Source organism: Acomys russatus, chromosome 18 (genome assembly GCF_903995435.1).
Source record: "Acomys russatus chromosome 18, mAcoRus1.1, whole genome shotgun sequence".
NCBI lineage: Eukaryota > Metazoa > Chordata > Mammalia > Rodentia > Muridae > Acomys > Acomys russatus.
The window spans coordinates 570,521-585,009 of NC_067154.1; the positions used below are offsets into that span (position 1 = coordinate 570,521).

Sequence of the window (14,489 nt, forward strand, 5' to 3'; positions counted from 1 at the left end):
AAATAGTCTCTATAGACTCCCTTAAAGTAATCCTTTTAATCTTATTTAATGTACCTAAATATGTTTTAGGTACAAGAGATCACATCCAAGCTGGGCGTGGTGGTGCACGCCTTTAATCCCAGCACTCGGGAGGCAGAGGCAGGCAGATCACTGTGAGTTTGAGGCCAGCCTGGTCTACAAAGTGAGTCCAGGACAGCCAAGGCTACACAGAGAGACCCTATCTAGAAAAACCAAAAAAAAGAGAGAGAGAGAGAGAGAGAGAGAGAGAGATCACTTCCAAAGATCTAGGACTGTGTGATCTGGCTGGAATACAAATATGCCTTTAATCCAGGAGACAGAAGCAATAAAATAAGAATGAAGTGGTAGAAAAATGAAAGTAACTTTTTTTAATCTTTATGATTATGTACTCTAAGGTCAGCCAAATGGCTTCCCAGCCCAGAGGCCCAGAGCACTTGCCTTCACAGCACTCTTCTGCATGAGTGAGGAGGGCAGCTTCCTGCAGGAGCCTGAGCGTGTATTTGCATTTTGTCTTGCTTCATAGTAAGAGAAGGGGAAGGGACAGAAATTTCCAGTTTTGCAGATCAAATGGTCTTTGTCACAACTATCCATGTAATGGTGTGTGATACAAGAGCAGCCACAGACTGGGCAGTGCTGGTACAGCCTTTAATCCCAGCACTTAGGAGGCAGAGGCAGGCAGATCTCTGTGAGTTCGAGGCCAACCTGGTCTACAAAGTGAGTCCAGGACAGCCAGGGCTACACAGAGAAACCCTATCTCGAAAAACAAACCAAACCAAAACCTAACCAAAGAAAAGCAGCCATAGGCAGTGTATAAATGGGTGAGGCTTTGTTGTAGTCCAATAAAACTTTATTTACAAAGCAGGTGGGTGGGTGTTTAAGCTACTCCTGTTTAAGAGTTTTGTAAATTGATCCCACACTATTAGGTGACAATAGTGGTTATTGCCTAATTTTGGTTTTGAGCTCCACAATCAAAATGGAAAATTTTTGATTGTGCTTATGGGTAGATATAGTGTAGAAAAAAATAAGAGAAATGCCTACAATTTGATTTGTAAAGTTACAAGCAGCTGTTTTAGGAATCTGTTTAACTTGCTTTTCTTCTTTTTAGTCCAAGACATCCCTGACGTCATCAATGGGAAGACCAATGACAGGGACTATTCAGGTATGCTTGTATGGTTTCTTTTATGCCTTTCTTGTGGCTTCACATTTATTACTAAAGGTTTTTCCTCTACTTGTATCTTAACAAGTCTAACAAAGACGTTACTTATATAGTAATACATTTATGTAGTGGGTTAAGGTTTGGGTTGTTGTGAATCTTCAGAAGTATGCTTTCTTTGGATTTGTGTGCTCCAGTCTCAAATGAGATCCTGTTGAAACTGAGGAGAGTGATGCTTTGCTCTTCTGGAGTAGTTAGAACTCATTCTCCAGTGCTATCATTTACAGACATTTCTATGGATTGTCTTACGGCAGAAACACAGGAGGGGGCTGACAAATAAGCTAATCAGTTTTTGTTTGTTTTTGTTTTTGTTTTTCCAAACCAAGAGAAGAACAGTTAGAGGGGAAAGAGAGAGAGAGACAGCTTAGAGGAATGTTAATTCAGAACATGGCTGTTCTGACAAGAGATCACATCCAAGCTGGGCGTGGTGGTGCACGCCTTTAATCCCAGCACTCCGGAGGCAGAGGCAGGCGGATCACTGTGAGTTCGAGGCCAGCCTGGTCTACAAAGTGAGTCTAGGACAACCAAGGCTACACAGAGAGACCCTATCTAGAAAAACCAAAAAAAAAAAAAAAAAAGAGAGAGAGAGAGATCACTTCCAAAGATCTAGGACTGTGTGATCTGGCTGGAATACAAATATGCCTTTAATCCAGGAGACAGAAGCAAACAGATCTAAGTTGAAGGCCAGCCTGGTATAGAGCAAGTTTCAGGTAAAGAAAAGCCTAGGTCCAGGCATGGTGGCACATGCCTTTAATCCCAAACAGTGAAGGTGAAGTTAGCTTGTAGAAGGAAGCACCTATATTTGAGAGTGATGTCTAATTGAATGTCAGGAAAAGAAAGTGACAGTCAGAGAAGATTTGACATAATAGGGTATGCCCAACTCTCACGAGAAGAAAGAGGAAAGGGAAGCTACTTAAGAGGCAGATTTACAGAGAGAGGAGGCAGTGTTTACCAGGACAGTATAAAGAGATGAGTTGCAGAGAGAGAACTCAGGTGAAGACAGAACGAGCCATAAAATGAGCAGAAGCCGGAAGATTAGAGCAGATTGCTGAGTCAGTTTGAGGCCAAGCAGAGCAATTCCAGGCCTAGAGAGAAGCTAGATTAAAGAAGTCAGCTGGGAGAGGAGTTTGAGCCAGAACAGCTGAGTGGAACCAGCCAGCCCAGAGCTCAGAAAGAACGAGGAAGGGTGAGCTTATTGAGCAGTAAGTGTCAGAGGCTGAAAACATTCTAGGCCTAGGTTAGATTGTATGGAGACTAGAGGCTTCCAGGACCAGGCCTAGGTTAGCAGAAGGAGGCAGTAAGCCTCTCAGATAACAACTGAGCCAGGGGAATAAAAGTTCCTTTTACCAGACAGAGTTGCTGCATGAGGGTAAGGTAAGGCATGAGGAGATGGTTATTAAATCAGGGCAAAAATAGGATGTGTGTTATGTGCAGAGTTGTCAGTAGGTGTAGTTCTTATTCAAGGACACTTTTTAAATGATTCTTGTTCTTTGAAGGATGGAGTTGCTCGACCCATGACAGCAGTGAGAGCAGCTGGCTTTTCCAAGGCAGCTTTGCGAGGTTGGTTCACTCACTCCCATTCTTGTATGCACATATCATTTCGTTTTTAATAAAACCACACATGCCATTTTATCATAAGATGCACCATGATTTTAGGTACCATTAAGAAAGGAAAGGGGTCAGCTGGCTGTGGTGGTTCACACCTGTAACCCCAGCACCTGGGAGGGTAAGAAAGGTGTGCCATGTGTTCTCTAGCCTGCACTCCATATGGAGAGCCTCCTCAGGTAGATGGCTAAGAGGAAAGGGCTGGTGAAATTGTGCTGCAGCTCACTTGGGGTGGTAGTCACACCAGTGTGTAATTTGTCAAGATGTGTTGAACTGGGCACCTAAAATATGGTTTGCATAAGTTAGAACTTGATCTTAAAAATGAGAGGGGAAAATATTATTTGACTATGTAAATTAAAGAACTAAAAATGAAACCAACAAAAATTAATGTTTATTATACCAGTAAGAAAAAGTATAAAGCTAATCCAGGTTCTTCTTTACATGCTTGATAATTTAGAGTTCATAGCAGAAATACAGATCTGAAGGAAGAAAGTCAATACTGAGGGAGTAACTTTTTTGTGTTTGTTTGTTAATCTGTAAGTTTTATTTACAGCTTCATGTGTGTTAAAATATTAACAATTTCCACAAAATATTTATGTTAGTGTAGTGTTTCACCTATTGAACTTCTGTTATTTAATAAATAGGTATAGGTATAACTATCTTACCTATTGCACTTTGACCATGTAATAAACGGTAACTTAATGTGTACAAGCTTCTCTTCTACTTTGCTGGGTCCTAAATCTCTCAAATTGTGTCTCAGGCTCTGCATTTGACCCCCTCGGCCAGTCCAGGGGCCCAGCTCCTCCTTTGGAAGCCAAAAATGAAGACAGGTATGCAAGGCCTTGTGCTGCTGTGTTGTTGTTTGTGTGGCAGGACACTGATGAAACTTAATTCCTGATTCTTGGACTTAGTGAAGAAATAAAAATATAGGAATAGTCGTGTGAAGTTACAAAATTTCATTGGACTGTAATTGACTGAAGTTGTGGTCTAATTTTTTTTCTTTTTAAAAAGTATTTTATTAATTTATTCATATTACATCTCAATTGTTAGTTCATCCCTTGTATCCTCCCATTCCTCCCTCCCTCCCGCTTTCCTGCTACTCCCCTCCCCTATGACTGTGACTGAGGGGGACCTCTTCCCCCTGTATATGCTCATAGGGTATTTGTGGTCTAATTTTCTTTTTTCTTTTTCTTGTTTTTTGTTTTGTTTTGTTTTTGGTTTTGTTTTTTGTTGGGTTTTTTGTTTTTTTTTTTTTTTTTTGTGGTCTAATTTTCATGAGCAATGATTCTCTTGAAGGCCAAGCAGGATAATAAATGTTATGTTATTTTGAAAGGGTATTTTTTCAAAGAAAAGTTTAAGTGAACAATAGCAAGTTAGTTTGTCATTATTTTTAATCTGTTCTCTCATATATTACATCTCCTCCACAGCTCCCCTCCCTCCTCTCCTCCCAGGTGCCTCCTTACCTGTCCTCTCCCCCAATCTATTTCCCCTCTGTTTCCCTTCAGAAAAGAACAGGTCTCCCAGGCATATCAGCCAAACATGGCTTAACAAGTTACAGTAAGGGGCTGGAGAGATGGCTCAGAGGTTAAGAGCACTGGCTGCTCTTCCAGAGCTCCCGAGTTCAATCCTCAGCAACCACATGGTGGCTTACAACCATCTATAATGAGATCCAGTGCCCTCTTCTGGTAGACAGAACATTGTATACATAATAAGTAAATAAATCTATTTTTTAAAATAAGAAATATCTTTGTAAAAAAAAATTTTTTTTAAAGTTACAGTAAGACTAGTAACTTCCCCTCATATCAAGGTTGGATGAGGCAACACAGGAGGAGGAGGAAAAGGATTTCAGGAGCAGGCATGAGTCAGTGACGACCCCGGCTCCCACTGTTAGGAGCCCAGCAAGAACACGAAGCTCCACAACCATAACTTTATGTGGAGGGCCTCGGTCAGACTGTACACGCTCCCTGATTGTTGCTTCAGTCTCTGAGCCCTGCTTAGCCGATTCTGTGGGGTTCCTTGTGGTGTCCTTGAAGTTTGTCATAATTTATTGAGCAGTTTAATTTTACATATGTGTGTGGTGCTGAGGTCAGCCTAGGGTCTTGCACTTGCCATACATGTGCTTTATCACTGAGCTGCAGCCCCATCCTCAGCGATTCATTTCCTAGAAGATTAACTGTAAAGTTGTCTAGACAGAAACCTAAAAGCTCCAGGGTTCCCAGCTGTGCGCATTCACTGCTGCCTATGGCACATGTGGTGTCTAGAGAGCAGCTGGCAGTTACTGAGCTTCCATGTGCAGGCACGTGTTTAAGAGCTTCACACACGGAAGTGAAGCTATCACTATCACTGGGTGAAAGAAGCAATGGAAGCCCAGGGCCTTCACTTGCTGAAGCTGATAAAGGGCGGAGCTGAGATTCAAACTCAGGTTCCAGGGTGCATGTTATTAGTGTGTGTGTGTGTGTGTGTGTGTGTGTGTGTGTGTGTGTGTGTGTGTTTGAGACAGGATCTCACTATGTCCGGGAATGCTTTATGTATACCAGGCTGGGTCCTAAGTCAGAAGTCTGCCTTCCTCTGCCGACCAAGTTTTGGCGTGCAGGGCCAACAAACCAAGTTTCCTAAACTATCTCCTGTTTAGAAATTTTTTTTATAACGTTTTTATGTTCATAGGTAATTTTAAATCTCTTTTATGAGCTTTAGTGTTCCTAGTCATAGAGGAAGTTTTTATTTTTCATAGGATCTTAAAAAATAGCCACTTCTGGGGATGGAGAGATGGCTCAGAGGTTAAGAACACTGTTCTTCCAAAGGTCCTGAGTTCAATTCCCAGCAACCACATGGTGGTTCATAACCATCTATAATGTAATCTGGGCCCCTCTTCTGGTATGAATACTGTATAAATAATAAATAAATCTTTTAAAAAAAATAGCCACTTCTTTCTGGAGCAGTGATGCAGTTTCAAGGGTCCAGTGTGCCTGACTGGCCATCCTGCCTCCATTACTTACTAGCTTTGTGATCGTGGCAAAACTTTCTAATCTTATTTATTTTTTAGTAAACTATAATTATAATTCTCACATCAAGTGTTTTATTGAGAAGTTCAGTGTGTGATTGTTATACTTGGCACTAAATAAATGTTCATTTTATTTTAATGTTTATTAATTATAAATAATTCCCTAATGTAATTATTAAGTACAGTAGTATGGGGTTTTTTGGCAATTCTATGTATATCCTTGAAATCTACTTTTAAAGTTTAATAGCATTTAATTGGCAATGTTAAAAACAACTTGTGAGCCGGGCGGTGGTGGCGCATGCCTTTAATCCCAGCACTCAGGAGGCAGAGGCAGGTGGAACACTGTGAGTTTGAGGCCAGCCTGGTCTACAAAGTGAGTCCAGGATCGCCAAGGCTACACAGAGAAAACCTGCCTCAAACAAAACAAAACCAAAAAGTAACTTGTGGTACAGATTTTAGTGGTTGAATGATTTAAACATGCCCACTGTTTTTTCAACAGTCCAGAAGAAAAGATTAGACAGTTGGAGAAGAAAGTAAATGAGTTGGTGGAAGAAAGCTGTATTGCCAACAGCTGTGGAGACCTAACCCTGGTAAGCTGGGAAACTAGAAGAACTCCGATTATGACATATGTGTGTAAGGGTCCATATCTACTTTTAAAATGCACATTTTCTTTTTGTTATTGATTGGCTTGACTATTAGAAAACATAGATATTTACATTACCATTCGTAAGTAGAAAAATTACAATCATGAAGTAGCAACAAAAAATAATTGTATTGTTGGGGATCACCACAACATGAGGAACCCATTAAAGGGTCAAAGCATTAGGAAGGTTGAGGACTATTGCCTCAGCATCAGTCATTTAGCCAAAAGTGAGTCTAGATTCAAATTCTCTGCTTCATCCTTCCTGAGCCTTCTGTCTGTTTCCTTCTGCTGCGTGCGTCTGAGTCTGTGCCTGGATCTGAATTCATGTCTGTCCCTTTGTGTATGGCTGTGTGTCTGTCTGTCCTTAACAAAGGGCTTCACTCTGTATTTATTGAACAGCGCAAAAAGCATCACGTGGGGAAGGAACAAGATACTTTACAAAGATCTTGAACAGCGTTTTACAAGGGGTTAATCCACTGGCTTTAACTGGCCCAGACAATACATGGTACTACAAACATCACTGTTTATCAACTACTATCCATAAAAGGTTGTTTTCAACCTTTATGGTAGATTCTAGGAAGCTGCTTTCAACATCTGAGCTTGCTGCTTTCAGCAAATGATACACATGCATTGTCTGGGTGGGGCAAGACATGTATTAGTTTAAGTTGCAGAAGTGGGGAGTAATGGCACATGTCTTTAATCCCAGCACTTGGGCACGCAGAGGCAGGCAGATCTCTGTGAGTTTGAGGCCAGCCTGGTCTACCAAGTGAGTCCAGGACAGCCAAGGCTACACAGAGAAACCCTGTCTCCAAAAGCAAAGCAAAACAAACAAACAAAAAGGAGTTGCAAAGGGAAAATCTGAGGCAAGATTGTTACGTTGGTTCTCAGTCTCCCTAATGCTGCCACCCTTTAATACAGTGCCTCATAGTGACCCAAGCATAAAATTATTTTTGTTGCTCCCTCATCTCACTACTGTTATGAATCATAGAATCATAATGTAAATATCTGTGTTTTCTGAGACCCTGTAAAAGAGTCATTCAACCCCCAAAAGGGTCTGGACCCACTGCATCAGAACCACTGTTTCAAAGGCAGGTTCTTCAGCAAATAGTTTGAGTACACAGTAGGATATCAGCCTTAAGTCTTAAATGACTTCAAGGTCTATCATTAACTCTGGCTCTGAGGTCCAGCAAAAGGTCCAGTCTTTTAGGCTATAAGAATATTTTCAGGATGTTGCATTACCACATTTTAACATAAAAATTTCTCTCCCTCCCTTTCCTTCTTGGCCTTGTGGATGCTAGGTAAGCCCTCTACCTTGAAGCTGTATCTACAGTATTCTTAACTTTATTTTGAGACAGTCTTAGGTGCCTAGGTTGGCCTTGAGCTTGTAATCTTCCTGTCTCTGTCTCATACACTATTGTGCTACCAGGCCTGGCTTTTTGCTTGTTTGCTTGTTTGTTGTTGTTGCTGCTGCTGCTGCTGCTTCCTTCTTCTCCTCTTCCTCCTCCTCCTCTTCTTCCTCTTTCTTTTCCTTTACCTTTGTTTTTGTTTTTTGAGACAGGGTCTTTCTATATGACCCCCACTGTCCTCGACTCACTATGTAGACCAGGCTGACCTCAAACTCATGGATCTCTGCCTGCCTCTGCCTTCTGAGTGTTGGGATTAAAGGTCACAGCACCACACCTAGCTGCTAAATCTTTTATTTTAGTTTGGTTTGTTTCATTACTTTGGTTCTCAGACCATGAAAATACAACTTTCCATAACTTAAAAGATGAGTCCCTTATTATACTACTTTGTGGAAGTCAACAAAAGGTCTGTGGCATTGTGAGCATGCTAGAACCCAAGCTAAACATTTCTTGTAATATTAGACCATAGTTAGCTTGTTGAATTTTGAGCACCCCAAAGCCAAATGAAATCTATCCAAATCCTTACATTTTAAGATTGAGTAAAGTTCCCAAATACTCAGGAATTTGGAGGGAAAACGAGTTACATTGACATAGTTAAGTTCAAAAGGTGGCAGGAAGTATGTGGTACAGTGTTAACTTGCAGTAAATACACCCTTTCTCAGTAAAACCACATAAACAATTCTATGATGCAGAGTTCCAGTTTAAATAATATTCTGGGAATTTTGTATGAAGCTGCAGAGGGACACTCAGAGGAATGTGATGGGGAAGATGAATTCAATTATACATCATACAGATGCAGAAACACTGGTGAGTGCACAGACCTGTCTGACCAAGCATAAGTCTGATTTCAGGCCTTAGAGAAGGCAAAAGATGCAGGAAGAAAAGAGAGAGTCCTGGTGAGACAACGAGAACAAGTCACAACTCCAGAAAATATCAACTTGGATTTAACTTACTCCGTAAGTGTGGATGTGCCTGCCGTGCTGTATGCTTACCAGGATCTCTTCCTTCCAAGTCTCTCCATTCTTGTCTGTTTTGATTTTTGGTTCTTTCAAACCCAGGGTATTGTATATGCCAGTCAAGTGCTCTGTCACATAAATCCCTAGCCCTCTTGTAGCATTTAGGAAAAGATTTTTTTTCACCAAATCATAAAATTTATACAGACTTATGGGGTGCTCTCTTAGTTACTTTTCTATTGCTGTGACAAACCACCATGACCAAGGCAACTTATACAAGAAAGTGTTTAATTTGGGCTCACAGACCCAGAGGGTGAGTCCATGACCATGATGGAGGAGCATAGAGGGTGAGACCGTGACCATCATAGAGGAGCATACAGGGTGAGACTGTGACCATCATGGAGGAGCATAGAGGGTGAGACCGTGACCATCATGGAGGAGCATAGAGGGTGAGACTATGACCATCATGGAGGAGCATACAGGGTGAGACTGTGACCATCATGGAGGAGCATAGCAACAGGCATGGAGCTGGAGCAGTAGCTGAAGGTTTACATGTTGAGACAGCAACCACAGGAAAAGAGCCAGAAAGTAGACTGACCCTCCCCCCAGTGACACACTTCTTCCAACAAAGCCACACCTCCTAATCCTTCCTAGACAGCTCCACCAATTGGAGACCATGCATTCACATATATAAGGGCCATTCTTGTGTGAACCACCACAGGTACCATGTGATATTTGACAAATGTATGCATCATCTAATGCTTACATTAGATTAAATATATCTATCTCCTTAAACATTGATCATTTATTTATTGTAAAGCCATTCAAATTCCTTTCTTATAGCTCTTAAAAATACATAGTATAGCCAGGCACAGTGGCACACACCTGTAATCCCAGCACTCAGGGAGGCAGAAGCCGGCAGATCTCTATGAGTTCAAGGCCAGTCTGGTCTACAAAACAACTTGAGAACAGCCAAGGCTACACAGAGAAACCTTGTCATGATAAACCAAAACCAAAGCAAACCCACAGTATATTATCATTATTTCTGGTTCTCTCTTTTTGTTTTTGTTTTTGTTTTTCAAGACAGGGTTTCTCTGTGTAGCCTTGGCTATCCTGGACTTACTTTGTAGACCTGGCCGGTCTCTAACTCACAGCAATCCATCTGCCTCTGCCTCCCGAGTGCTGGGATTAAAGGTGTGTGCCACCACACCCGGCTATTTCTGGTTCTCTTAATGCAAAATAACACACTAAAACTTTGTTTTGTTGAAATATGTTCTTACTGCATAACCCTGGCTAACCTTGAATTTATAACCCTTCTACCTTAGCCTCCTACATGTAGAGATTATAGGGATGTGTCATCATGCTCAGCTACATTATAACTTCTTCCTCGAACTGAAATTTGGTACCCACTGGCCAGCCCTTCCTTTCCTTTGCTTCCCTGGTCTGTTTGGTTTTGTTTTTTAAATTTGATTATTTATTTTGTATTCAGGATTAGGCTAATAATATATTTAGTTTGTGAGACAATCTTGTCTTTGCTTAATTGGTTGTTTGGTTAATTGTTTTTATTTCTGTGACAGGAATTGAACCTAGGGCTTCATGCATGCCATGTAAACACATTGTCATGAGCTGCATTCCCAGCCCTCAATTGTCTTAGTAAATATTGCAAGCTCATGTTCTTATGCCTCTATTCTTAATGTTTATGCTACACCCAGGGCTATCTTAATGAGATGCTAATATAGATTTTTGAGTCAATGAATATATGAAGATAGTGGGGAAAAAAACAATACTTTTAATTTCTACAAAATGTGCTTAACACTGAAAAGATTCTTCCTTGATATTTATATTGCTGTTTAAAAGATTATATTTTCAGTGGACTGAGTCTTATATGCTAAATAAATGAAAAAAGAAGCACCTAAAATGTTAAAAAAGAATACAAGATATAGGTGCATGCCTTTAATCTGAGCACTCAGGAGGCCGAAGCAAGTGAATGAATCTCTGTAAGCTGGAGGCCAGCCTAGTCTACATAGTGAGTTCCAGGCCAGCCTGGGCTACATAGTGAGACCCTGTCTCAGAAAAAGATCTTGTTATAAAATTTTTCTCTGATTCACTTTAGGGTTTAGGCTGTTTCTACACGATACTTCATTTCTATTATAAGGAGAAGTAAGCCAGCCTTTTCTTGATTAGCTCATTTTCTACCAGTAGCACTAGCAATGCACATTTATTCTTTGTGGGTCTTCCCAAGATTACTGAATGGCAAATACTACCCAAATTAAAATAAAAATACTTAGAAAATTAAGTGGAGTTTAGAGGACAGCCCTCCATCATCTGTGTTCTACTTACTTGTAATGCAAAGTAACTTTACATGATTGGTTGGGTATCTTGAGACAGCAGCTTTGTTCAAGTAGGGTCTGGGTTTTTTTGGATTTCTTTGTTTTGGTTTTGGTTTTTTTATACAAGGTTTCTCTGTATAGCCCTGGCTTTCTGGAACTCCCTCTGTAAACCAGGCTGCCCTCAATCTCACAGAGATCCTGCCTCTGCCTCCTGAATGCTAGGATCACCACCACCCAGCAAATGCTATAACCTCCAGAATGGCTGTAAGTTAATGGGGCCTAGAATGGTAATTATTTGGCTTTTTATAATGTTTCTTTCCTAGGTTCTTTTCAACTTGGCCAGTCAGTATTCAGCTAATGAAATGTATGCAGAAGCACTAAACACATATCAAGTTATAGTGAAAAATAAGATGTTTAGCAATGCAGGTAGGTGTATATAATACAGGTATGTAGTTCTTTTGTAGTGCTAATTACATTTCCTTACTTTAAGGACTTTTTATAATAAAATGATCTATTATTTAAGTAAATTTATATTTATGATGTGGTGTTCTGCTTAAAGATACTGTGTGAAAATCCATACAAATACAGGAATAAATGCAGTTGACATGAAATAAACTGCCTAATGCTAAACAAAAAATATATTCCAAGCCTTTAATCTCAGCACTTGAGGCAGAGGCAGGTGGATCTCTTGAGTTCAAGACCACCTGTTCTACATAGGGAGATCCAAGCAAGCTAGGGCATGTAGTGAGACCCTGTCTCAGAAAAAGAAAAAAAAATATTCCATCATCATAGGAAGAAGGAGGCATGACAACCATATGGAACATTCCTATGTGACTGTGTTCTTAAGAGACAAGTGTATATTTATACTGTGTAATTTTTGTTGTAATATTAAGGTTTATTAGAATATTGTTTCCTTTAATAACATTAAAATTATATAGCATTATTGAGTAACTTACAAATGTCTCATATCCCTTTTTAAGTGTGTATAGTGTGTGTGTGTGTGTGTGTGTGTGTGTGTGTGTAAATACAAATGCATGGGTGTTATGCTGTACTTGTGGAGCCAAAGGACAGCTCCTAGGAGTCTGTTCTTTGCTTCCTCTATACATCCCAAGATGGACTCAGCCCCTCAGGCGTGCACAGCAAGTGCTCTTGCCACTGAACTGCCTCTCCTGTCTCAAGTTGTTCTTAGCACAATGCACTTGAGTTTGCAATATAAACAGTTGCGTAGCCATATTTTCAAGAACTCTATCCATCTTAAGTTCCATTTCTCCATAGATAGGTGCACGAACATATGGCAAAGGTGTGCTATTTGGATGTTAGAATTTTATATATTAAGCTTCATAAGTGGCCAGTGAGATAGTTCAGTGGGCAGACTCTGCTTATGCATGTGGCTGATGACCTGAGTTAGTCCCCAGATCCTAGAAAGTAGCACAAGAGAACAAACTTTGACGAATTTTCCTCTGACCTCCATGTGTGTGCCATGGCCTGCATACCTGCACACATGTGTGTGCCATGGCCCGCATACCTGTACACATGTGTGTGCCATGGCTTGCATACCTGCACACATATAAACACAATACAATTTAAAACATTTAAAGCTTACTAACTTGAAAAAAGCTTAGAGAATCTAAACTAGGATTATCTGTAATATCTTAGGAAAAGTACAAACATGAGAATGTTTTATACTCGTTTTTTTTAATTAGGAAGACTAAAAATGAATATGGGAAATATTTATTTAAAGCAGAGGAATTATTCCAAAGCCATCAAGTTCTATCGAATGGCCTTAGATCAGATCCCGAGTGTCCATAAAGAAATGAGGTAAGTGTGAAACCTGGTGACTAAATTTTAAGTATCTCTCCAGAGACAAAATGGCTTGTGGTTTGCTGCCATTGGGCTAACCATGTGGAAGTGTTTGTAGACAAAAGGTATTAGAGTCATGTTTCTGATGTGGTATTTTGTTCTGTTTATTTGTGACTATTTGCACACATCTACGCAATGGCAAATTCAAATGTTAAAGGAATAGTATATGATCAAGTAGATTAAGTAAAATAAAACTAAGCTAACCATGCAGGCTGGTAGTAACATCAAACAGCCTAACGCTGAAAAAGCCATGACAGCAGTGTTGACAGTAGAACAGACTATAGTGCAAGCTAGAAACTGAGACCCTCTGGCATACCCTAAAAGACCACTGTGGAATATAAAAGGTGGAGAAGTTGGGATATTTTCTACTCCTCCTATATTCAAGAACAGAAACTGTATTTATTGGTTTCATGTTCCCTAAGCATAGGAGACATTTTATCTGAGTCCCTTATTTGTAGATGCTACTTTTCATCAGGTGTCACCTAACTTGCAGCATACTCTAGAAGTACCCTTAACCCAGGGAAGACCAAGAATTTGAGGATTTCAGGGAAATGTCATTTAGGGCCATACATTATGAGGCAATGGGTACTAGAGTAGTTTAGCCAAGACAGTAACTACTGAGGCCTACTCAAGAGTCTTTTAAGGAAGAGTACTTGAGTGACCCTGATCCAGTCAGCTAGGTAAGAATAAGCAGCGGGATTGTGTTCAGATGTACTGGGAATGAGGCGAGATCACATCCACTAGAATGGCCCAGAAGGACAGGTTTTGATGAAGATGCTGAGAAATTAGAAATTCCATGCACTGCATGTATGAAATGGTACAGTTACCAAAAGGTAAACACTTACCATATGGCCAACAGTTCTATTCCTAGGTATATACCTAGAAGAAATGAAAATATAAATTATTTCAAAGGTTTGTATGGGAATGTTCATGGTAGCATTAATTATAGAATCAAAAAGTGGAAGTAACTCAAATTTCCACCAAATAGGCAGTAAATAAAATATGGTAAGGCCAGGTGTGGTGGCATACATCTCTAATTCCAGTACTGTGGAAACAGAGGTGGGCACATCTCTATGAGCTCAAGGCCAGCCTGGTCTACATAGAGAGTTCCAAGTCAACAAGCTAGCCAGGGCTACATAGTTGCAACCCTGACTCTAAATAAATAAATACTATAGCATACTATTTAGTGATTTTTTAAAGGAGTGAATCACTGACACTACAGTATAAGCGTCTTCAGGACTGTGTCAGGGAATCAAGCCCGACAAGTCATATGATTCTATTCACAGGCAATAGCCAGAAAAGGTAGAGACACAGAGTAGTGGCCGCCTACGCTTGCTGTGAGGATGGGGAGCAGCTATACATAGGCCTAGGCTTTCTCTTAAGGGTAATAGAAGTAACTTAAATACATGGTTATTGTCCCACTAGTGTAAATATGGCAATGATCATTAAATTTTGTGATCTGT

General features: G+C 40.3%; 1 protein-coding gene across 3 annotated transcripts in view; it reads left to right on the forward strand.

Annotated features, from left to right (window-relative positions):
* Ift88 (intraflagellar transport 88) overlaps positions 1-14,489 on the forward strand; it is an 88,972-nt gene that overhangs the window by 13,354 nt on the left and 61,129 nt on the right. For all 3 annotated transcript variants that reach the window (XM_051160619.1, XM_051160620.1, XM_051160618.1), the window contains exons 5-11: positions 1,124-1,177; positions 2,728-2,791; positions 3,597-3,666; positions 6,337-6,427; positions 8,735-8,839; positions 11,490-11,592; positions 12,870-12,984. In XM_051160619.1, the coding sequence (XP_051016576.1) occupies positions 1,124-1,177; positions 2,728-2,791; positions 3,597-3,666; positions 6,337-6,427; positions 8,735-8,839; positions 11,490-11,592; positions 12,870-12,984 (602 nt within the window). The remainder of the gene's footprint in view (positions 1-1,123; positions 1,178-2,727; positions 2,792-3,596; positions 3,667-6,336; positions 6,428-8,734; positions 8,840-11,489; positions 11,593-12,869; positions 12,985-14,489) is intronic.